At 42.4% G+C, this 27,065-nt stretch overlaps 1 protein-coding gene across 1 annotated transcript in view; it reads left to right on the forward strand.

Moving 5' to 3' along the window:
* The window catches only part of LOC124613802 (atrial natriuretic peptide receptor 1-like), a 459,276-nt gene extending 433,355 nt beyond the window's left edge, over positions 1-25,921 (forward strand). Inside the window, exon 20 of the mRNA XM_047142525.1 lies at positions 25,808-25,921. Within this exon, the coding sequence (XP_046998481.1) occupies positions 25,808-25,921 (114 nt within the window). The remainder of the gene's footprint in view (positions 1-25,807) is intronic.
* Positions 25,922-27,065: the final 1,144 nt, after the last annotated feature.

Raw genomic sequence — 27,065 nt, forward strand, 5'->3', positions numbered from 1 at the left:
ATATTACATAGATAAACCTACGATCCAACTATAGTACATATATAAACTTACATAAAAGCTTACTGTGTCCATTGTAATTATCCGGGCTGTTATGCCGTGGTCGGTTGATGAATTCTGTGTTAGTTCCCATCGTTTCGTCCCCGTCTGCGGAGTACATCTTCAAGAGGGTCTGTAGCTCGATGGAAGGTCCAACACACCCACTGGCTCGCTACTGACTGCCGCTAAATTCCGTGTCTGCGCGCTCCCGCGCCGCGGCGTGACGTCACCTGTTTTGAAAACGTCAGTGCAATTGGCCGCTGTCCGTTGCCGTCGATCGCCGTTGCCATCACCCAGTGGTGGACGGATGGTACACATCTTCTTCAACACCGGCATACATATGCCATTTAATTTCACGCCGTCCTCCTTTCGATTGAAATTACTAGGGTGTTTGGCGATTTTGATTGCCTCCCTGTAGAGCCTTTCGTAGTATCCGGTTGTGGCCGCTATTACTTGCGTCTCCTCGAGACGAATATGGTGGTTACCTGGCTGGAAAGCATGCCCCGCAACAGGTGATCGTTCCGTTTCCCCTCTTCTACAATTGCCCTTGTGATCTTCCAAACGTTTCGAAACAGTTCTTTTAGTGGTACCCACATAAACATCTCCACAGCTGCATGTGGTCCAATACACTCCAGCTTTTTCCAGTGGTTTACGAGCGTCCTTGGCAGGCTTAAGGTATTCCTGTATCTTCTTGGTGGGCTTGTAAATTACAGTAATATTCCACTTCGTCAAAATCCTCCCTTTTCTTTCCGTTACATTTTTAACAAACGGCAGGAAAACCTTAGATTTAGCAGTAGCCTGTACGTCACTATGATTTCTGCGTGGCTGTCTCAACGCACGTTTTATTTCGGCGGACGAATATCCGTTCTTCATTAGTGCATTGTGGAGATATTCCATCTCAGCGTTGAGAAACTCAGGTTCACAAATATTTCTAGCTCTGTGCGCTAACGTCTTGATAACACCCCGCTTCTATTGTGGGTGGTGGTTCGAATCCCGGTGCAAACAACGGTCCTTGTGCGTGGGTTTGCGGTATACTGAGTAGCGCAACAAACAGTAAACTATTGAACAGCTTACATGTTGTTATTATATCTTACCTTAAAATATTTGTAATTGTTTATTTGATGTATTCAATAATAACAACTGAAAATTAAGAAACCTCAGCTAGAAAAACTCACGTGAATAATTTTGGCACTAAAAGTGGCATCAACCAGTCCGAATATAGTACCCGTATGGTCAACAAGAGATGTGAGAAACAATGTATACACGACAAAATGGAATCAACTTTTCAGTGCTGTACGAAAGTTGATGAACTCAAACTTGATTTTTGCGCAAATAAATTTTCTACGAGAAAAAGTGGTGGAACATTTTCTTTTGGCTAAAAACAAGATGACCTTTTTTCAGAGAGATATTTTTATAGAGATATTTTTATAGCAAATTTCAGGTTAGAGTAATTTTCTGCGTGGTCATCGATAAAACTTAAAATGGTCGATTAAACAGTGTAACATCATTTTGTATAGGGCTGGACTTAATTCTGCTTTGGTACATCATCGGTTTTGCGAGTCCAAAGATTTTTCGATAATTTTAAGCCACTTATGTTTAAAATCTTTAACGTATGAAAAATGAAACAATCAACTGTGATAACCATTTTTAATTACGTCCAAATGCAGCGATTAAACTGCAAGGCATTTCTGTGAATTTGAACCAATTCGCACAACTCTGAAACACAGAAGTGGTCCGCGTAAAAAAACTAACAAGAAACGTGCTTTTGTACATAAAATCCAAATGAAGCTAGATTTTTGAAGGCAAATTTCCAATTTTGACGTAAGAATGCATTTTTTACTTCTGTAATTCACTTTAAACCGTTTCCGCGCATTCAGTTCACGTAAGAACGAAATTTACATGCGACGTTTAGCTCGACTTTAAACCATCGTATCTCGAATGAGTATATGATAAAAGTTAATAGTTTTGACTTTTTCCATTTATCTAACTTTGTGCTAAGTTTGAAATCGTAACTACAAGTTTAAAATGCAGAAATGATGCGCTTCAAGAATCTCAAAAAAAAAAAAAAAAAAAAAAAAAAAAAATGTGTTTTTGCCTGTGAAAAGCAAATGAAGCAAGATTTTCTCAAACGCTTAAAACTTATCTTACACGAAGATCTGATACACCGGTGATCCAAATATGAACCATCAAACTCGTTCCAGTCCCGAGTTGTAGAGTGGTAACTGTTTTTGCACGTGAAATTCGAAAGGTGCACATGCAAATGGTGTTATTCGCTGAGCATAAATTTCAGCCCAATTAAAATCTTTTACAAAAGAATCTAACCGATTCGTACAATTCGCCTGGGGGCCAACTCCGGTTCATACATATTTGTTACAGCTTCCGCGCACTAACAAAATGTATGGACAGGAGTTGTTTACGTAACTTTCTTAATTACATTAAAATATGGTACCTACTTAATTATCGGGTATCAATCTTCATTCATTATTTTGTAAATTTTGCTATACCTCTAACATGTACGATATTTTTCTTACTGTGTCGCACACTTCATTTCGCCGGCACAAAGATGTAATCATAACAAATGTGAATTTTGCTGGTGTATATTTTGCTTCAGATGCGTCACAAACCTGATGACATTTTTATAATGCACACAATAGTCTCCATTTAGTACTGAAACACAAATAGCAAGCATTACCGCTATGATAAAAATCATTACAGTCAAAAGGCACCATTATTACATTGGAGCTGAGAGTGTGTTATTGTCATTCTTTTATTTTACTAATAAAATCATCCAGATTATTTCACAACTGTTATTACCGGCTTTGGGGGCACTACACTATTTTTATACACAACCACTAAGACACAGGCTGTTGATTTCAGCGTCTTCACTTGGCATGCGTCGTTACAAATCAGTACTTTTGTCGTACTGTTATTAATATTTGACTTTTATTTGAAAATTGAATTATTTTGTACTTACTGTAAAATTAGCCGCATAATGTACATTTCCATTTACGTCCCATTTGAACAAAACAATCATTCATTATTCCAGTGCTGTAGATATTAAATCCTGACAACGAATAAATGTTATTCCTTCGAGTGTACGCTTTTTGCATATTGAGATACTTTTTGTTGTTAGACTTCGAAGATAAATTCTCTTTCTAAGTTACATTGGTATCTTGATCGCTGTGCATGTAGTTAACGGGCACAGAAGGTGAGCTTTTGAAGCTTTTGAGTCTGCTTTCGATGCTTAAGGCCAAGTTCTCATTCAAACGAGCAAAAAATAGGCAGAGTTTAGAAACTTCTTTGAGACACTGAAAAGACATACAAAGGATCTGTTTAGGGATCATGATTGATCATACTTTGAACTTTGTTTTAGATTTTCAATACAAAACGGAACACAAAATGGCGCCTGAAATCATGGCTTGATCAAGGGCCTGCGAGTTTCAAGTGCCCTGAGTGCGTACAGTGTAGCCCTTCAGGACTTATATGAAATCAAAAAATGGATAACATCAGTCGATACTACATTAAATTCTTGGGAGCTTATACTTAACTACAATGAAATAACCTTAAATTTAACGATTAGGTGTTAAGTCGAAATTTGAGTTCGATTTTTGGTGGTTTGTTTCACTTTTTATCGCTTTCCGAAAAACAATTAATATTAACAAATTTCATATATTATAGGTGTAAGTGTTCACTTTTCGATGGTCAAAGATAGAAATTCATAAGTTGAAACGTTTCAATTTCATGCTTCACGCAGTTCTCGAGAGAAACCTGTTTGAAGTTTACGGAAAACTTTTTATATGTACTATTAGTTCAATTTGCTTAAAGGCTACATGTTATTATATATTTATGATGTCGCTGAACACACATCTGTAGCCAAATTTTCAAAATCGCCAATAGCTAATCCAATATGGTGGACAAGAAATTATCTTTTGACCAATTATGACGAAAATTCGACCAAGAAGGTATTTTTGTTACTTACGTTTAGTTTGCAATTCCAGGACAGTATAACAGCCCGTCCTCTAACTTCAGTTGTTCCTGGAGAACAATTGCCTCGTTTCTCTAGGCGAGGAAAGCCGATGTGGCTGACCTTGATATTCTGCGTTCCACAGCCTGTACACGTTGTTCGTCAGCTTTTTCGGCGAATATGTCAGCACACATACCGCAGCATAAATCATTTTGTGTACGTGTGTCACGGTACGACAAGTTTTATACCTCAGCCGGACGTCTCCATTAAGTGACTCCCCTCCAATAATCCGACCTTCTTACGTGTCATTTGCTATAGAAGTAATCATTTATTTCGGTAGAAACTGGCTATCTGTCTTGGTTCTGGATAACTTGCGAGATATCTCCAATTTCCATAAAGGTTGTTAAAGAGGTTTCAAAAAACTTGCTAAATGAGTAAAATTTTAGAAACATATTTTTTGCTCAATATTAACATCCTTGACTGGAATTCGAGTGTAGGAAAAGGGAGAGAAGGAAACGTTGTAGGTGAATATGGATTGGGGCTAAGAAATGAAAGAGGAAGCCACCTGGTAGAATTTTGCACAGAGCACAACTTAATCATAGCTAACACTTGGTTTAAGAATCATGATAGAAGATTGTATACTTGGAAGAACCCTGGAGATACTAAAAGGTATCAGATAAATTATATAATGGTAAGACAGAGATTTAGGAACCAGGTTTTAAATTGTAAGACATTTCCAGGGGCAGATGTGGACACTGACCACAATCTATTGGTTATGACCTGTAGATTAAAACTGAAGAAACTGCAAAAAGGTGGGAATTTAAGGAGATGGGACCTGGATAAACTGAAAGAACCATAGGTTGTAGAGAGTTTCAGGGAGAGTATAAGGGAACAATTGACAGGAATGGGGGAAAGAAATACAGTAGAAGAAGAATGGGTAGCTTTGAGGGATGAAGTAGTGAAGGCAGCAGAGGATCAAGTAGGTAAAAAGACGAAGGCTAGTAGAAATCCTTGGGTAACAGAAGAAATATTGAATTTAATTGATGAAAGAAGAAAATATAAAAATGCAGTAAATGAAGCAGGCAAAAAGGAGTACAAACGTCTAAAAAATGAGATCGACAGGAAGTGCAAAATGGCTAAGCAGCGATGGCTAGAGGACAAATGTAAGGATGTAGAGGCTTATCTCACTAGGGGTAAGATAGATACTGCCTACAGGAAAATTAAAGAGACCTTTGGAGATGAGAGAACCACTTGTATGAACATCAAGAGCTCAGATGGAAACCCAGTTCTAAGCAAAGAAGGGAAAGCAGAAAGGTGGAAGGAGTATATAGAGGGTCTATACAAGGGCGATGCACTTGAGGACAATATTATGGAAATGGAAGAGGATGTAGATGAAGATGAAATGGGAGATACGATACTGCGTGAAGAGTTTGACAGAGCACTGAAAGACCTGAGTCGAAACAAGGCCCCCGGAGTAGACAACATTCCATTGGAACTACTGACGGCCTTGGGAGAGCCAGTCCTGACAAAACTCTACCATCAGGTGAGCAAGATGTATGAAACAGGCGAAATACCTTCAGACTTCAAGAAGAAAGCAGGTGTTGACAGATGTGAAAATTACCGAACAATCAGTTTAATAAGTCACAGCTGCAAAATACTAACTCGAATTCTTTACAGACGAATGGAAAAACTAGTAGAAGCCGACGTTGGGGAAGATCAGTTTGGATTCCGTAGAAATACAGGAACACGTGAGGCAATACTGACCTTACTACTTATCTTAGAAGAAAGATTAAGGAAAGGCAAACCTACGTTTCTAGCATTTGTAGACTTAGAGAAAGCTTTTGACAATGTTGACTGGAATACTCTCTTTCAAATTCTAATGGGGGCAGGGGTAAAATACATTGAGCGAAAGGCTATTTACAATTTGTACAGAAACCAGATCGCAGTTATAAGAGTCGAGAGACAAGAAAGGGAAGCAGTGGTTGGGAAGGGAGTAAGACAGGGTTGTAGCCTCTCCCCGATGTTATTCAATCTGTATATTGAGCAAGCAGTAAAGGAAACAAAAGAAAAATTCGGAGTAGGTATTAAAATCCATGGAGAAGAAATAAAAACATTGAGGTTCGCCGATGACATTGTAATTCTGTCAGAGACAGCAAAGGACTTGGAAGAGCAGTTGAACGGAATGGATGGTGTCTTGAAGGGAGGATATAAGATGAACATCAACAAAAGCAAAACGAGGATAATGGAATGTAGTCGAATTAAGTCGGGTGATGTTGAGGGTATTAGATTAGGAAATGAGACACTTAAAGTAGTAAAGGAGTTTTGCTATTTGGGGAGCAAAATAACTGATCATGGTCGAAGTAGAGAGGATATCAAATGTAGACTGGCAATGGCAAGGAAAGCGTTTCTGAAGAAGAGAAATTTGTTAGCATCGAGTATAGATTTAAGTGTCAGGAAGTCATTTCTGAAAGTATCGAGTGTAGCCATGTATGGAAGTGAAATATGGACGGTAAATAGTTTGGACAAGAAGAGAATAGAAGCTTTAGAAATGTGGTGCTGCAGAAGAATGCTGAAGATTAGATGGGTAGATCACATAACTAATGAGGAAGTATTGAGTAGGATTGGGGAGAAGAGAAGTTTGTGGCACAACTTGACCAGAAGAAGGGATCGGTTGGTAGGACATGTTCTGAGACATCAAGGGATCACCAATTTAGTATTGGAGGGCAGTGTTGAGGGTAAAAATCGTAGGGGGAGACCAAGTGATGAATACACTAAGCAGATTCAGAAGGATGTAGGTTGCAGTAGGTACTGGGAGATGAAGAAGCTTGCACAGGATAGAGTAGTATGGAGAGCTGCATCAAACCAGTCTCAGGACTGAAGATCACAACAACAACATTAACATCCTTATTCTTCTAATTGTCGTAATATTAACAGGTAGGTTTTTTTTTTTTTTTTACAGTCAATTCTTCAGCATTTGTTCTTGCTTGCATACAGTCCGCAACATCCTAGAGCTTCCCAATAGGACATTATTTACAAATCTCTTCCCTTCACTCAGTTCCCGATCTCCCAGCGAACCACCAATAGACACATTTTCAGTTGACCCAAAGCAGTCACAGTATCTCATTTAGGGCCCTTAGCTGCGTTGTGTTCTTGTACACTGTGATACAGCTGTACCATTGGTTTAGTCAAAGACATTATTTAGTGCTGTAGTGGTTCGCGATGCAATGCTGGGAAATTACGAAGTCCATGAAACATTTCATAATATCAGTAAAGACAAGTGGCCAAGAGTAAAGTAACAAGTGATACAGTGTGTGGAAGACAAACTCTAACAGTTATTTTATAATAGGCTACGTGCCCATTGTTGGTCACGCGGCACACATCTGATCGGTAGTCCAATTGCACTCCTAACCGTCCCAGCATATCAGTAGTGGCGGAAAGAACAGTTGCTGCAATGCGGTGAGTACCCGTTCAGCACAGGTAGCATCGCCTATCCAGTAACGAGGCGACGTCTCATTCTGGTAATCTTGTGCACGACTCTGGAAAAGAGAAGGGGCATCATCTTGGTGAAAGGTGAAATCCCTAATGTATTTTTCAAGTTGTGACATGAGCTGCAGTAGCTGCATTTCGTAATAGGGGATACCACTGACACCTGTCTCAGTGAAGAACGGAGGCTCATAAACTAGCTAGTTGGACACGGCGCGGAACACGTGGCAGGACGTAAACAAAATAAAAGTACATAATATAATCATTCACCATAATCACAATTTTTGAGGTACGTGACAAATTTTGTACTAAGGTTGACAATAGTTCAGTAGGTTGTTCTCAAATTTTTAAATATTGTGGGAGTGGTAAGACAGACAAAATAAATAAACAGTTATGCACAGTAAAGCAGTCGCCGGCAAAGGCGTTAATTATTTGCGTACTGTTTATTCTTTCCCTTTGTTCTGTGGAATTAGAATATTCCGTTGTTGATTATTCCCTTCTAAGTTTTACGAGAAAAAGAGACAAAGTTACATGTTTTCGCATGTGAGTATAAGAAGTATTATTTAATATGATACTAAGTAGCGGACATGATATTTTAACCCCATGATTTACAAAGCTCCCGTTTTCTCAAAAGTTTTTCACCAAATCATCTTCCAAATTTTGCAGTGTAACCTCAATATGTGCAGAAACAAATCCACAAAAGCATTTTCATCCCTTGATATTTAATGAATTTTTATATTTAATTCATTTTGGTAGCTAAAAAGATATGATAGTACAGGGTGATTCAAAAAGAATACCACAACTTTAGGAATTTAAAACTATGCAACGACAAAAGGCAGAGCTAAGCACTATCTGTCGGCGAATTAAGGGAGCTATAAAGTTTCATTTAGCTATACATTTGTTCGCTTGCGGCGCTGTTGACTAGGCGTCAGCGTCAGTTGATGCTAAGATGGCGACCGCTCAACAGAAAGCTTTTTGTGTTATTGAGTACGGCAGAAGTGAATCGACGACAGTTGTTCAGCATGCATTTCGAACGAAGTATGGTGTTAAACCTCCTGATAGGTGGTGTATTAAATGTTGGTATAAACAGTTTACAGAGAATGGGTGTTTGTGCAAAGGGAAAAGTTCTGGACGGCCGAGAACGAGTGATGAAAATGTAGCACGCATCCAGCAAGCATTTGTTCGCAGCCCAGGAAAATCGACTCGCAGAGCTAGCAGAGAGCTGCAAATTCCACAATCAACTGTATGGAGAGTCCTACGAAAAAGGTTAGTTATGAAACCTGAACGTCAACTACCCGAGGCGATGGATCGGCCGCCAGGCAGCCCGTGACAGAGCACTTCATCACTGGCCTCCAAGAAGCCCTGATCTTAACCCCTGCGATTTTTTCTTATGGGGGTATGTTAAGGATATGGTGTTTCGGCCACCTCTCCCAGCAGCTATCCAAACTGTTACGCCTAATATGCTACAGAGTGTGTGGAACGAGTTGGAGTATCGGGTTGATATTGCTCGAGTGTCTGGAGGGGGGCATATTGAACATCTCTGAACTTGTTTTTGAGTGAAAAAAAAAACCTTTTTAAATACTCTTTGTAATGATGTACAACAGAAGGTTATATTATGTTTCTTTCATTAAATACACATTTTTAAAGTTGTGATATTCTTTTTGAATCACCCTGTATTCTATATCTTGGCCTACAGGAGTGATATTAAAATTTACCCATGTGTATATGTTTGTTGTACATACTGCGAAGTGCATGCCGAAAGTCATGGTTCTATCTTTTGTAGAGAAGTGTACCCGTATAATGGTAATGTTAGTTCTGAGCAAGTGCCAATTTAAGCTGAGCTTGCTGCTTCCTTGCCATTCCATATTGCTGGAGCCCATTTCTTACAGACATATGGCAATTTCACTGGAATGGGGGACAACCCAGTGTCAGTCAACCTGTATCCAGTGCTGTTTTGACATTCATCACTGTTGTTACAAGTATTTACACATTGATACCTTCCGTCGAGAGCTCCTGGGTGGCAACGTCATATGTTTAAATCACGTAGTCTCGTCAGACATTACCTCGTTCCCACTACCGGCTTTGCCTGGTATTTTATAAACCACGCACGCGTTTCTTGCACATCTTCGTAATGACTTTTAGTTTTCGTAGAATGAGTAACACTCAGAACAAAGACAACGACCAAGTTATTCAAATAACGAAAATAAATAATCAAATTTGGTAAACAGAGATTACGATTGCCTATATTTCCCAGGAGACTATCCAGCTATCACAGATGACGTACAAGAAAAGTAGTAAGTTTGCTTTAATGAAGTGCTCAGAAATTCTAATTACATAGCTACTAAGAAAAGTAATATTGAAGAGTCTCTTCGGCAGGTGGGCGCGACACGATGAGCACATTGTGCTTTCAATTCTCTTTTATGGAACTTAGGATGCGATTTGGATTACCAAACTATAGGAAAGTATTGTCAATCAGTAGTACCAATGAATAATAGATAGAACTAAATGTGACATTTTCTTTGCATTTTAGTGCACGTCCTCCCTTAACTTTCTCAGAATCCTGGCCGTGATCAACAGTTACACACGTTGATTCTCTATCCTCCGTAAACGTGTATTTTGTCAGTTCTTTTCGGAAACATGAAAAGTGGATTTGACACTCAATATTTGCGTGCGAATTCGTCGTATTGAAGGTAGTTCTGCACCTCAAAGCAGAAATGAAAACGGAATCATTTGTCATCACGGCTTATGGGTTGCAGAAGCCGCTTTTGTACGACTTCACTCTTTATCGCATACCAAGGATTTTTCACACTGCTGGCTGAGGGAATAGATTGACTTTGTAGGACTTCCCAACAACACGTCCCTCGCTTACTGTTTTGGTACGCTCTGTCGGCCAGAACGTATTGGATTGCAAAAAATGGTTCAAATGGCTCTGAGCACTATGGTACTTAACTGCTGACGTCATCAGTCCCATAGAACTTAGAACTAGTTAAACTTAACTAACCTAGGCACATTACAAACATCCATGCCCGAGGCAGGATTCGAACCTGCGACCGGAGCGGTCTCGCGTTTCCAGACTGGTGCGCCTAGAACCGCTCAGCCACGCCGGCCGGCTTTGGATTGCACTAACAATCATCATCCTCGAATTTGTTGTACCACTTCACTATATGTTGTTGCAAACTGGTAGTGTTTTGGGAAATATGCCACAGAAAGCTCTTTGCATACGCACTACTGAGTGCCCACGGTCAGATTCTAGCATACAAAATGCTGTCTATGACTGGTTCGTTGCCATTTCAGCAAATACTATAGGTGGGACCCCTGTCTGCGATTTTCCAAAGTAGACGTGATGTGTAGATATTTACATACATTGATGTTTTAAAGTCTTTCAAGGATTTCATAATTACCTCGTGTAAGTATGCTACGCACACTAATACACTCCTGGAAATGGAAAAAAGAACACATTGACACCGGTGTGTCAGACCCACCATACTTGCTCCGGACACTGCGAGAGGGCTGTACAAGCAATGATCACACGCACGGCACAGCGGACACACCAGGAACCGCGGTGTTGGCCGTCGAATGGCGCTAGCTGCGCAGCATTTGTGCACCGCCGCCGTCGGTGTCAGCCAGTTTGCCGTGGCATACGGAGCTCCATCGCAGTCTTTAACACTGGTAGCATGCCGCGACAGCGTGGACGTGAACCGTATGTGCAGTTGACGGACTTTGAGCGAGGGCGTATAGTGGGTATGCGGGAGGCCGGGTGGACGTACCGCCGAATTGCTCAACACGTGGGGCGTGAGGTCTCCACAGTACATCGATGTTGTCGCCAGTGGTCGGCGGAAGGTGCACGTGCCCGTCGACCTGGGACCGGACCGCAGCGACGCACGGATGCACGCCAAGACCGTAGGATCCTACGCAGTGCCGTAGGGGACCGCACCGCCACTTCCCAGCAAATTAAGGACACTGTTGCTCCTGGGGTATCGGCGAGGACCATTCGCAACCGTCTCCATGAAGCTGGGCTACGGTCCCGCACACCGTTAGGCCGTCTTCCGCTCACGCCCCAACATCGTGCAGCCCGCCTCCAGTGGTGTCGCGACAGGCGTGAATGGAGGGACGAATGGAGACGTGTCGTCTTCAGCGATGAGAGTCGCTTCTGCCTTGGTGCCAATGATGGTCGTATGCGTGTTTGGCGCCGTGCAGGTGAGCGCCACAATCAGGACTGCATACGACTGAGGCACACAGGGCCAACACCCGGCATCATGGTGTGGGGAGCGATCTCCTACACTGGCCGTGCACGGTACATCCAAACCGTCATCGAACCCATCGTTCTACCATTCCTAGACCGGCAAGGGAACTTGCTGTTCCAACAGGACAATGCACGTCCGCATGTATCCCGTGCCACCCAACGTGCTCTAGAAGGTGTAAGTCAACTACCCTGGCCAGCAAGATCTCCGGATCTGTCCCCCATTGAGCATGTTTGGGACTGGATGAAGCGTCGTCTCACGCGGTCTGCACGTCCAGCACGAACGCTGGTCCAACTGAGGCGCCAGGTGAAAATGGCATGGCAAGCCGTTCCACAGGACTACATCCAGCATCTCTACGATCGTCTCCATGGGAGAATAGCAGCCTGCATTGCTGCGAAAGGTGGATATACACTGTACTAGTGCCGACATTGTGCATGCTCTGTTGCCTGTTGTTATGTGCCTGTGGTTCTGTCAGTGTGATCATGTGATGTATCTGACCCCAGGAATGTGTCAATAAAGTTTCCCCTTCCTGGGACAATGAATTCACGGTGTTCTTATTTCAATTTCCAGGAGTGTATATTCAGAAAGCCTTCTTTCTTTTTGAAAAGTTTTAAATAAAACAAACTTTATTAACATTATCCACCTTTTTGTTCATGTCTACGTATTTGCAGTGCTTCATTTCCAAAATTTTAGGTGCCGGAAGGCATCTCTTCCACCACACACTCCCTCCCAATAAAATCAAATATTCCAGTTTTTTAAAACTTATGATAGAACTAACAAGAGGAAATCACTTTCTGTAAAACACTGTTTTGAAATGCAGGTTTTCGAAACATAATTGCTTATAATCGAAGCAGTAAAACTACAAGATTTCACACAAACAACAGGTGCTACCGTGTCTGTCCCCTAGCTGTGACACCTGACTTCCTAGTACTGCTTGATACTTTCGACACAACTTGGTTGTCTTGGCCACTACGACGTCGTGATTTCAACTGCTGCCAGCCGCAACAGTTTCATTGTAACTGCACGGTGATGCATGTCCAGTACTGATAATTACTTACTGTAGAGCATTTAGCGATGGATGATTGACAGCCTATATGGGTCCCGGACAAATCCAGCTTCTCGAAGAGTTAGCAAAAACAAAACACACATCGCAGTACCTCGCCCGACTCCCCTGACCATCGGGCCAAGTTGGTCATCCATTTTCACGTTCACTTATGCCGGTGAAGCAGCAAATTACCGTTATGTTGCGGCTTAATGCACGTATACAAGGTCGAGTCTCCGGTGCCGACTTCTTCCCGTGAGTTGAAAAATAATTACTTGGTGGTGTCGGAACGCCGTTCCGGCTCAAATTAAGCCATACCCATTTGTTTCCAGAAATTTCACCTTCCCGGCGTACACATTTCTCACAACGAGAGACCAATTTCTTGATATCGTCACTGTGGAATGTTTGACGCGGTTGACGGAGCCACAACTTCACTTCTGCTTACACCGTTTCATCACTATCAAATTGAAATCCTCGAAGATGTTCTTTAAGAAATGGGAGAGGGCCGAGTCGGGACTGTACGGTGGACGATCGATGGCAGTGAACCAGAAGGCGTTGGATTGCTGCAGATGTCGCTGCAGTCGTGTGTGGTCTGGCCCTGTCATGCTGAAGGAGATGGTGCTCCATGTGGAGACGAAATCTTCGAATCAGAAACTCGATTACAGTTCGCTGTTTCTCACGCACCTACATACACTACTGGATATTAAACTTGCTACACCAAGAATAAATGCAAATGAGAAACGGGTATTCATTGGACAAATATATTATACTAGAACTGACATGTGATTACATTTTCACGCAATTTGGGTGCATAGATCCAGAAAAATCAGTACCCACAACAACCACTTCTGACCGTAATAACGGCCTTGAGACGCCTGGGCATTGAGTCAAACAGAACTTGGATGGCGTATACAGGTACAGCTGCCCATGCAGTGACTGACGTATTGTGACGAGCCAGTTGCTCGGCCACTATTGACCAGACGTTTTCAATTGGGGAGACATCTGGAGAATGTGCTGGCCAGGGCAGCAGTTGAACATTTTCTGTATCCAGAAAGGCCCGTACAGGACTTGCGACATGCGGCCGTGCATTGTCCTGCTGAAATGTAGTGTTTTGCAGGGATCGAATGAAGGATAGAGCCACGGGTCGTAATACATCTGAAATGTAACGTCCACTGTTCAAACTGCAGTCAGTGCGAACAAGAGGTGACCGCGACGTGTAACCAATGGCACCCATACCATCACGCCGGGTGATACGCCAGTCTCCCGATGACGAATACACGCTTCCAATGTGTGTTCACCGCGATGTCGCCAAACACGGATGCGACCATCATGATGCTGTGAACAGAACCTGGATTCATCCGAAAAATGACGTTTTTCCATTGGTGCACCTAGGTTTGTCGTTGAGTACACCATCGCAGGCGCTCCTGTCTGTGATTCAGCGTCAAGGGTAACCGCAGCCATGGTCTCCGAACAGTTTGCTGCTGCAAACGTCGTCGAACTGTTCGTGCAGATGGTTGTTGTCTTGCAAACGACCCCATCTGTTGACTCAGGGATCTACACGTGACTGCACGATCCGTTACAGTCAGGCGGATAGGATGCCTGTCATCTCGAATGCCACTGATACGAGGCCGTTGGGATCCAGCACGGCGTTCCGTATTACCTTCCTGAACCCACCGATTCCATATTCTGCTAACAGTCATTGGATATCGACCAACGTGAGCAGCAATGTCGCGATACTATAAACCGCAACCGCGCTAAGCTTCAATCCGACCTTTATCAAAGTCGGAAACGTGATGGTACGCATTTCTCCTCCTTGCACGAGCCATCGCAACAATGTTTCACCAGGCAACGTGTCAACTGCTGTTTGTGTATGAGAAATCGGTTGGAAACTTTTCTCATGTCAGCACGTTGTAGGTGTGGCCACCGGCGCCATCCTTGTGTGAATGCTCTGAAAAGCTAATCATTTGCATATCACAGCATCTTCTTCCTGTCGGTTAAATTTCGCGTCTGTAGCACGTCATCTTCGTGGTGTAGCAATTTTAATGCCTAGCAGTGTATTAAATATTATCATCTTCCTCTACTTAACAAATCGTTAAATATTTGGAATCAAGAGCTATCCGCTATTGCCATATTTAATAAGTGGTCAGTATGAGCAGTGACGCCTTCTCTCTCTTACGCATCCGGAAATGTAACGCACCTAACAGGTCGTTTCACTTTGGTACTCGTGTTAGACAAGCTGACGAGAAGACTACTAGACAAATCAGGCTGCAGAATACTTAACAAATCGAAGTGCTGCAAAGAAATTCTTACGCATAAATGTATGTATGTATGATTTGATCATAAAATTAAATAGCAATTGACAGCATCTGAAACGACTCAGTTCAAGTTGTAAGGATTTAAGGAAATTATTTAGCAACTGGTTGCTGCTGAAAATGTTCGGTGAGAGTTGTAGGAATCTGAGCTTTTGTAGAATCCACACACGGAATTGAATCCATACGAATGTTCAGCTTGAGTGAACAGCTCAGAAGAGTCAATAGTGCGTGTGTTACTCTCTGCACAATACACTGGTGTAATAGGATTCACTATAATTAGTATGGACATCCTCATGCATTGCAAAGTAGCATGTTTGTTCTCTGCCAGCGACATCGCAAAAGCCACATTGCTCTGGTCGCACCGTTATTGTTCCGCGCTAAACTATGAATGATATGCAAATCTGATCCTGTCAAATTTATTCTAATTTTTTGAATGCAAAAACGGTATCCTTAATGTTGACAGCAATGCAGGAAAATTCACAGTGCCCTTGTTGCAGTGATAAGTAATAAAATTAATAAACCATGCCACAAAACATCTGAGACATCGTCTGTTAACACAAAGGTCAACCTAAACACTGAATTAGACAATATTCCACAACTGTTTAACGGTAAGATTTTCATTCATTCTCATGTTTAAGATGACATAATTCCAGTTACAGTTCAATAAACTGGAATAACTGATAAAGATAGTCTACAGTTTATGGTATTTTGACTCAATATGCGAGAAAAAAAACTTTATCCTTGATAAGAAATAAGGAAACAAGCGTAACTGTTGTCCTCTGTTGCATCATAGCCTCTGCTATGCAGTTCACAGTGCTTATGCATTGTAGATGTAGTGACATGTGGACAGTACAAAAACCTTTGTTTCGCATTTGAATAGCATAATGTCAGTGATATTTCTTATGATATGTTTTCACTCTTCAAGTTAGCTAACTCCAGCCATGTAAAAGTTATTTCATGACAATACCATGTTCGCGAACATAAAATTGCTAGCGATTAATTTCCGTATATTTATCAGTAATGACGAATCATTTCCTTGCACTAATCTCTGTAAGCAGGAAGTGCTAAGGTTATACTCCATTTTAAGCTACATCCCACCCCTAACTCAGTACGGGAGGTAGCTATAGGGCTGGGAAGAGGCAACGGCATATCGTCTGAAGAACATGACGTAGCAATATGAAGGCTGCCTTTAAAGTTTTTACATTAAAAATGGAAAATAATTTTTAGCACAAATCTTTTTATTGGTTCTAAATAGTTTTTTTTTAATTAACACGCGTTTGCATGTCCTCAAACCAGTTCTGTGAACATTGTCTCAGTCCTGATGTGGGGACCTGGAAAACGTAGTTCTGAGAGGATCCCAAATATTCTTGAAGAGCTGTCCACCAAAGGTTTATTTAAAATAATGGATCACTATAAAATCTCCAACTATAAATAGGGTTGTAAGACATTAATTCGCAGTTTCTCTAGTCAATCAATCAATGAGATGTGACGACGAAGAATGATGCAAAGTTTACGTTTGTTCTTCCTGAATTGAGCGATGACCTGAGGCAAACTAATTCATAGGCACCATTCAGCATGGATCGTTCTTTGATCTTTTAGATCAATGGCTACGACAAGCCTGGTGTTACCGAGGAAATAAGTTATTGATTTCGTGAAAAATTTTCCCTAATGAAAAGATTTTGTATATTTTTGTTCGTCTAATAACACTCAAACAGCGGATTGTTACTCAGTATCTGACTGTTAGTAATGTGTTTAAGTCTCTAATATTAGAATGTAGTATGCGGATTTGGTATTTCATCAGACTAATATGTGGAATATTTCTTTACAACAATGAACACCAGTGCGGTATGAGCTTCGGGCACATTGTGCCTAATTTCTGGGAACTAACCCACGTTTCTTATCTGAATACATGCAAAGGCAAAAAAATATTAAAAACAAAAATAAAAAAGACCGCAACGAAGGTATTGTCCAAATAGGACGGAAATCGGTAGATGTGATGTACACGTACAGAGAAACAAATTATTAAAGTTCCTGAAAAACTGAATGGTTTATTCACGATAAAGAGTTTTACAATTTGACCAAGTCAATAACGTGTGGGTCCACCACTAGCCCTTATGCAAACATTTAACCGGCTTGGGACTTACAGCTAAGATTGTTAGATGTCCTCCTGAGGAATGCCCGCCCTTATAGCTGAGTAGTCAGCGTGACGGATTGCCGTCCTACGGGCCCGGGTTCGATTCCCGGCTGGGTCGGGGATTTTCTCCGCTGTGGGACTGGGTGTTGTGCTGTCTTCATAATCATTTCATCCCCATCTGGCCCGGAGGTCGCCCAGTGTGGCGTCGAATATAGTAAGACCTACCCCAAGGCGGCCAGACCTGCCCCGCGAGGGGCCTCCCGGCCAATGACGCCAAACGCTCATTTCCATTTTCTCCTGAGGGATATCGTGCCGCGCTTTTTCCAGTTGGTGCGTTAAATCTACAAAATCCGGAGCTGGTAATTGGGTCCTGGCTGCACTGTTCCAAACCTTCTCAAATAAGAAGAAATCTGGTGACCTCGCTGGCCAAGGTAGGGCATTACCTTGCTGAAATATAAGCCCAGGATGGCTTGCCAATAAGTACATCAAAAGTGGGACGAGAATACGGTCGACATACCGCTGCGATGTAAGTGTGCCGCGGATGACAACCACAGGCGTCCTGTTATGGACAGAAATGGCACCCCAGACAGTCACTGCCGGCTGTCGGACCATACGGAGGGCAACAGTGTCCAACCGCTGTCCTGGGTTTCAAATGGTTAAAATGGCTGTGAGGGCTATGGGAATCAACATCTAAGGTCATCAGACGCCTATAACGTAAAACTACTTAAACCTAACTAATCTAAGGACATTACACACATCCATGCCCGAAGCAGGATTCGAACCTGCGACCGTAGTGGTCGCGCGGTTCCAGACTGAAGCGCCTAGAACCGCTCGGCCACACCGGCCGGCTGTCCTGGGTTTCTCCAGACACGTCTTCACTAGTTATCGCGGCTCAGTTCGAAGTGAGGCCCATTGCTAGGGACAATTCAACTCCATTCATTGGGATTCCAGTCCGAATGAGCCAAAATCACTACAAACGGGCTTGTTGATGTCAACGGAAGTGCGCGAAGATCACCGTGAGCTAATATTTCTTCCGATGAGCCTCCTGTTAATTGTGCATGCGCTCGCTGAAGCACCAGCTGCACGTTGGATCAGTGGTAATCACGAATCCAGGTCTCGGAGTGTCTCTCTGACTATTGATAGATCCTCACTCCTCACGTTCCGTTGTCTCATTAGGTCGGGCCCTTCATTCTTGACGCTATGTTCGGGCATGGTTCATAGCCCCCAACATCGTTGAATACTGGCTTTTCTCCTGTTGAAATATCTGGCGATTTATTCCCTGGTATCGACGTGTCCTCTGTTTACTATCCTTACCAACTGCCCGGTGAAACTGGGCTGGTCACACGTTTCAAAGTTTACAATTTTTTATTCTTTGTCGATACCGGTATGAATATCAGTTTGTGACCGATTGGAAAAACTTCTTCCTGGTGCATCGCTGTTTTTCCTTTTGTCCTAGAGTACATGTCTTCATAAAAATGCCATGAATGAAATTCCTTTTGTGCATAAAGTTGGGATCACTTCTCGTCAGATAACCGTAGTTAGGCGCTGTAGGCTTGGCTAGCACCTAGATGGATGGCCACCCGGTCTGTCGAGCGCTGTTGGCAAGTGGGGTGCAGTCAGCACTTGTGAGGCAAATTGAGGAGCTCACTGATTGAGGAGTAGCCGCTCCGCCGGAAACTGGAAACGGCAAGGAGAGCGCTGTAATCATCAACACATCCCTCCATATCTGCCTGCAGTGGCGGATATGGGTTGAGGATGATACGGCGGTCGGTTCGTACTCTTATGGTCTTCCGAGACCGGTTTGGACGAAGTTTACATATACATTACTAGCCATTAAAATTGCTACACCAAGAAGAAATGCAGATGATAAACGGGTATTCATTGGACAAATATATTATACTAGAACTGACATGTCATCACATTTTCACGCAATTTGGATCCATAGATCCTGAGAAATCGGTACCGAGAACAACCACTTCTGGCCGTAATAACGGCCTTGATACCCCTGGACATTGAGTCAAACAGAGCTTGGATGGCGTGTACAGTTACAGCTGCCCATGCAGCTTCAACACGATACCACAGTTCATCAAGAGTAGTGACTGGCGTATTGTGACGAGCCAGTTGCTCGGCCACCATTGATCAGACGTTTTCAGTTGGTGAGAGATCTGTAGAATGTGCTGGCCAGGGCAGCCGTCGAACATTTTTTGTATCCAGAAATGCCCGTACAGAACCTGCAACATGCGGCCGTGCATTATCCTGCTGAAATGTAGGGTTTTGCAGGGATCGAATGAAGAGTAGAGCCACGGGTCGTAACACATCTGAAATGCAACGTCCATTGTTCACAGTGCCGTCAATGCGAACAAGAGGTGACCGAGACGTGTAACCAATGGCACCCCATACACGGATGCGACCATCGTGATGCTGTAAACAGAACCTGGATTCATCCGAAAAAGTGACGTTTTGTCATTCGTGCACCCATGTTTGTTGTTGAGTACACCATCGCAGGCGCTCCTATCTGTGATGCAGCATCAAGGGTAACCGCAGCCATGGTCTCCGAGCTGATAGTGCATGCTGTTGCAAACGTCGTAGGACTGTTCGTGCATATGGTTATTGTCTTGATAACGTCTCCATCTGTTGAATCAGGGATCGAGACGTGGCTGCACGATCCCTTACAGCCATGCGGATAAGATATGTGTCACCTCGACTGCTAGTGATACGAGGCCGTTGGGATCCAGCACGGCGTTCCGTATTACCCTCCTGAACCCACCGATTTCATTCCATATTCTGCTAACAGTCACTGGATCTCGACCAACGCGAGCAGGAATGTCGCGATACGATAAACAGCAATCGCGGATAGCCTACAATCAGACCTTTATCAAAGTCGGAAACGTGATGGCACGCATTTCTCCTCCTTACACGAAGCATCACAACAACGTTTCACCAGGCAACGCCGGTCAACTGCTGTTTGTGTATGAGAAATCGGTTAGATACTTTCCTCATGTCACCACGTTGAAGGTGTCGCCATCGGCGCCAACCTTGTGTGAATGCTCTGAAAAGCTAATCATTTGCATATCGCAGCATTTTCTTCCTGTCGGTTAAATTTCACGTTTGTCGCACGTTATCTTCGTGGTGTAGCAATTTTAATGGCCAGTAGTGTATTTAATGGCGGTCAGTGCTTACTTTGCGAAATGGAAAGGTAGTGGACTTAAAAGAATATGTAAGTGAGTTTTATGATCACTCTCACTTCCAACAAGCCCATTATCTTATTTTATGAACGTGTGAATAACCCACTTTAGAGTCGAATCATCTGCAATGACCATACGTGGCTCAGACTGTCAAACTAAACGCTTTCTGGCGAGAAAGCTAAATTTAAAATGCATAACTGTTATGTCTAGCATAATGTGATAAACTGCCAGCTCCTGGTATTATTACTTACCTCCTGACCCTTAAGACACGCAAGGAATGGCAAAAGCGTTTTGCTGATTGCGTGTCTTGGAGTGCGTATACTGACTGCAACACTACATGACTTTGACTAGTGCTCCTGCTGATTGCAGAGAACGTTTAATGGTTCATGGCGCAGTTAAATGCAGATTACACTATATAACCCATTAAACGAAATTAACAGGAATGTGAATAAATCTCAGAAGCCGAAATTCAGTTGATAATTATTTCATTTCAAACAGGATCATCGATACAAGAATGCATACAATTACCCGAGCATGAAACACGTATCGTGCTGGACCACCACGAGCGAAAGAACTGAACAACAAGTAATTCTATATACGTTGGGAAATGATGGAAATATTTAACTAAACTGGAGTGTGATGATTGGAACAAACCCACTCTTTGGCTGGACCACTGAAATCTCAATTCTGTACCGTATGCCTTGAAAATATGCACCTCCCTGGACGAGGATCGTTTAGTTTGAATCTAAGGAAATGCACATTACATATCTGAAAATCTTGCAAACAATTTTAAGCCTGGCTGCACAATGTAAGCTCGAATCTTACCATACATTTGTTAATCGTGGCTTCAGAATGACGAACAGAAAACAACATCGATGCAAGTTAGTTCATTGCACGTCCACAGCAGTGCTGCAGCTCCCGGAACTGCCGACAGGAATCCCAGGCAAGAGTGGAAAGCTTTCTGTGGTTCAAACAGCGTGCTCACAGAGAAACACGTCGATGCACTCACCCCCCATTGGTTACCGCTACAACTCACAGAAGAGGTCCCTTGTCAGCTAATCAAAGACTGCGATACCTTCAGTAACTGATCACTTGGTAGAAAACATCGTTAAAGTATGCTTCCGATCCAGGATACGCGGAAGAAAAAATTTGTCTGAAATTTGTGATTGTGACAAAATGTGTTAATAATAATTCGACCAGTCGAATATTTTGAGCACTTCCTTACAGTAATGGACACAAGTGTGGAATGATCTCAGCACACACTGTGCAAAATCTCTAGGGAACAGATCAGTTCATGCAAAACCGAATGTACTGCCGTCTTACATTAGCCTAACGCCCTAATAATCTGACATGTCGATCCTTCTCAACTGTATTGCGCGCACCACTGATGAATACACGTCTGAACGAACAGTGTATAATGTGAATTGTAAACACAGACGTTGTACAATAAAGTAATAAGTATTTTATGCCTCGCTGGGTTAATCTACGATAACAATGAATGTTCCTCCCCGCTGCGGGAATATATAATGTGTGTGCGATCGTTAGGTTGTACGGAAGAGAGTGAGATACGGAGATTTGGGTGGGTCCTGGAGGCGTGCATTGGTAGCCGAAACGCTTAAAGCGACAGCTCACAAAGCTGAAAATTTCGGTTCGAATCGAGGACTGCGTAATCTTCCACCTCCTTCTTTCTTCCATGTATTGTCCACATTAAACAATGCCCAATCCAAGTAATTAATAAGCGAAATCTTTTATGGAGATTCGAGAGAAGCTAAGATTACAATAAACTTTCAAGTTTACTTAGCTTGTCATTTGAGATGGCACCAGTTCTTCTTGTCCAGGAGTATGATTCTTGAAGCTAAAAATCTAAATTCAGCTCCTCACGGTTGGTTCGAACTAAGTAAATTGGAAGATTGTTGTTGCAGAATTTTTTACTTAAATATATTTTCCACTGACTTTCTCACATGTTGATAAACCATACACTATTTTGATTGTTCACATTAATAAAGTGGAAATTACATTGTTCGCACCAATTATACGAAAATACATCACATCGCATAAGATACAAGGTTCTGACTCCCACATTCTGCGGAAATAACAATCTTCCAACGTGTTTACAATTTTTCTTAACAAACGAATTCCAGTAGTTTTCGTTACATTATTAATTTCGATTATTATTTCATAAATGAACCCAGAAAGTAAACATGGTAAATATTACAGCATTGATTAATTAATAATAGAAATCTTAAATGCATAATAATTCGTAATTTCAAATGTTTATAAAAAAATAATTTTAACTGTGCTTTCAGAACTTGTGCTTATTGATTATAAGATGTTGTTTCTGTGGCCCTCAGTCCAGAGACTGGTTTGATGCAGCTCTCCATGCCACTCTATCCTGTGCAAGCTTCTTCATCTCCCAGTACCTACTGCAACCTACATCCTTCTGAATCTGCTTAGTGTATTCATCTCTTGGTCTCCCTCTACGATTTTTACCCTCCACGCTGCCCTCCAATGCTAAATTTGTGATTCCTTGATGCCTCAGAACATGTTCTACCAACCGATCCCTTCTTCTAGTCAAGTTGTGCCACAAACTTCTCTTCTCCCCAATCCTATTCAATACCTCCTCATTAGTTACGTGATCTACCCACCTTATCTTCAGCATTCTTCTGTAGCACCACATTTCGAAAGCTTCTATTCTCTTCTTGTCCACACTATTTATCGTCCATGTTTCACTTCCATACATGGCTACACTCCATACAAATACTATCAGAAACGACTTCCTGGCACTTAAATCTATATTCGATATTAACAAATTTCTCGTCTTCAGAAACGCTTTCCTTGCCGTTGCCAGTCTAAATTATACATCCTCTCTACTTCGGCCATCATCAGTTATTTTGCTCCCCAAATAGCAAATTTCTTTTACTACTTTAACTGTCTCATTTCTAATCTAATTCCCTGAGCATCGCCCGAATTAATTCGACTACATTCCATTATCGTCGTTTTGCTTTTGTTTATATTCAACTTATATCCTCCTTTCAAGACACTGTCCATTCCTTCGCTGTCTCTGACAGAATTACAATGTCATCGGCGAACCTCAAAGTTTTTATTTCTTCTCCGTGGATTTTAATACCTACTCCGAATTTTTCTTTTGTTTCCTTTACTTCTTGCTCAATATACAGACTGAATAACATCGGGGAGAGGCTACAACCCTGTCTCACTCCCTTCCCAACCATTGCTTCCCTTTCATGTCCGTCGACTCTTATAACTGCCTTCTGGTTTCTGTAGAAATTGTAAATAGTCTTTCGCTCCCTGTATTTTACCCCTACCACCTTCAGAATACAATATAGAAACTAAAATATTTGATGAAGTAATTCCTTTTCATAAATTTTTTAAATATAACATAGTATGTATAAATTTACATGAATGTTTTCAGAAGAGCAATTGAGATAATACTGACCCGTCCGAACCTCGAAAACTAATATTGTTATCGACAACTACTGTTGAGGAAAAGTAAAGCTAGAGGAGGATGTCACACAACACCTAGCAGAAATTTCTGTGTGTCACCAGTGAACAGTACAGCTGAAGTCAATTTAGATTCGCAATTTGCAAATAAAATTTCCTGATACATTGTACTTGATTTGGCCCTTTACGGCAATCGTGAAAAAGTAGTTAAACGACTAACCTCGCCTAATTGCAACTTTTTTCCACTCCACTATTTTTTTGAAAAGCCGCTGTAAATAATCGGCTCGACCAGTTTCTTAACAGGAGGAGATGGGAGGAGATTACTGTTTAACGTCCCGTCGACAACGAGGTCATTAGAGACGGAGCACAAGCTCGGATTTGGGAAGGATGGGGAAGGAAATCGGCCGTGCCCTTTCTAAGGAACCATCCCGGCATTTGCCTGGAGCGATTTAGGGAAATCACGGAAAACCTAAATCAGGATGGCCGAACACGGGATTGAACCGTAGTCCTCCCGAATGCGAGTCCAGTGTGCTAACCACTGCGCCACCTCGCTCGGTTGTTTCTTAACAGTTTTAGAGGGATTGTTAACGTCACACCTCTTCAGTGTATTCTAGTCGTCGTTTGCAAAATCTTACACTACTGGGTACTAAAATTGCTATTCCAAGAAGAAATGCAGATGATAAACGGGTATTCATTGCACAAATATATTATACTAAAACTGACATGTGATAACATTTTCAAGCAATTTGGGTGCATAGATCCTGAGAAATCAGTACCCAGAACAATCACTTCTGGCCATAATAACGGCCTTGATACGCCTGTGCATTGAATCAAACAGAGCTGGGATGGCGTGTACAGATACAGCTGCCCAGGCAGCTTCAACACGATACCACAGTTCATCAAGAGTAGTGACTGGCGTATTGTGACGAGCCAGTTGCAGCCGGGTGATACGCCAATAAGGCGATGACGAATACACGCTTCCAATGTGTGTTCACCGCGATTTCGCCAAACACGGATGCGACCATCATGCTCCTGTCTGTGATGCAGCGTCAAGGGTAACCGCATGCATGGTCTCCGAGCGGTTTGCTGCTGCAAACGTTATCGAACTGTTCTTGCAGATGGTTGTTGTATTGCAAACGTCCCCTTCTGTTGACTCAGGGATCGAGACGTGGCTGTACGATCCGTTACAGTCATGCGGATAAGATGCCTGTCATCTCGAATGCTAGTGATACGAGGCCGTTGGGATCCAGCACGGTGTTAGATATTACCCTCCTGAACCCACCGATTCCATATTCTGCTAACAGTCATTGGATCTCGACCAACGCGAGCAGCAATGTCGCGATACTATAAACCGCAATCGGGATAGGCTTCAATCCGACCTTTATCAAAGTCGGAAACGTGACGGTACGCATTTCTCCTCCTTACACAAGGCATCACAACAACGTTTCACCAGGCAACGCCGGTCAATTGCTGTTTGTGTATGAGAAATCGGTTGGATACTTTCCTCATGACAACACGTTGTAAGTGTCGCCACCGGTGCCAACCTTGTGCGAATGCTCTGAAAAGCTAATCATTTGCGTATCACAGCATCTTCTTCCTCTCGGTTAAATTTCGCGTCTGTAGCACGTCATCGTCATGGTGTAGCAATTTTAATGGCCAGTGGTGTAGTTAAACGAATATCTTCGCACAATTGCAACTTTTCCACTGTACTATATTTTTCAAAAGCCGCTGGAGATTAAGTACTCGACCAGTTTCTTAACAGTTTTAGAAAAAATGGTAGCGTCACATCTCTTCAGTCTATTCTAGTCGTCGTTTGCAAAATCTTAGAAAGAGACTCTTGTAAGATACGATGTTATAATCCACTTCTAACTGCTCTATATTGCTTCAGAACAGCGCAAATAGCTGCCGACACATGTTGATCCGGTAATTAAGCGTACCATTATTTTTGCAGGGCAAGGGCGTAATGAGGACCTTCTGGCTGCTCGGCGAAGTGCCGGCGGCAGCGAACGGGCCCATTAAGCGCATACAGTCTGGCAGCTTCAAGACGAGGGGTGAGCGGCTCTGAAGGGCCGGTGGTCCATCGTCGTTGGAGAGCGCCACTGCCTGGAAGCTCCACACACACACAGGCGGCCTGGCTCATCTCTATCCGCACTTCCGTCCAACGCCAAGCACAGTCGAGGAACACATTGGCGGAATCATACTCCCATTTTCCTGTATGCGCAGAATACTTTCTTAGAAAAAATTGTGCACTATCAAATTGGGATACGAAAGTTCCGTTTCGGAAAACAGAGGGAAATGACAGTAAACGAACGATTCCACGTCGCTAGAGACGCAGCGATGTGTAAGTCACATTGTCAGAACATCACACCCTCTGTTCCCACGCGTGACGAGCTGAAGACTTGTGGCGTGACCGTGTGCAAAACACGACTGCCTGCTGAGAATGTTCGGAATAGATAAACGAAGTCTCCAGGATTTTGTTGCCCGTAGAATTTGATAAAGTGACCTACCGTTATGCTTGCCATTAAATTGTGGATCAAAAATTCACAGTGTGTTGAGTACAGCCTGACTCGTCTAATTCGTATTTCGAAGGTACTATGGGAAATCAGTGTATTCTGTTCGACGATTTTCGACAATCATATACCTAATATCAGAATGGCATCTGCTCAGTTTTCGTAAGCGAAACATGTTCGGCCATCTGCTGCTCAGACCTAGCATCAGAGGTCTCCGTGCGGGATGTGTACTTCATTTCATTCCAGACAATCAATGTATATAATTTGCTCGTGGTTTTGGAGTTTACCACAATTCTGTTGGTGCTACACTGCAAAAAGAATGCAGTGTGTACTTCTTCGCCGTTTTGTTAGCTGCACGATACGTTCTCACAACTGTGTTTTTCTGTTGCAAAATATCTGAAAAGCAAGTGAAGTGTAAAAAATAGTGCTATCTTCGAGACCTTTCTACATTTTAAGGACACGCTACTGAAAAGCGAAATTCGACTGACCTGTCTTAAAGTGCTGAGATAGTCGTGCCTGTCAACTTCTAATTTTATCTTTTATTTGTGACTCTAAGTTTCAGGATATGTTATGTGGTTTCGACCAGCTACCTGAACCATTTCCATAAAAATATATGAACCACATTTTTGAGACTAACAAAAAGAAATAAGAATAAAATCAGGTTAAACAAAATAATTTACAGCGGAAAATATTGAAATG

This window comes from Schistocerca americana, chromosome 4 (genome assembly GCF_021461395.2).
Source record: "Schistocerca americana isolate TAMUIC-IGC-003095 chromosome 4, iqSchAmer2.1, whole genome shotgun sequence".
NCBI lineage: Eukaryota > Metazoa > Arthropoda > Insecta > Orthoptera > Acrididae > Schistocerca > Schistocerca americana.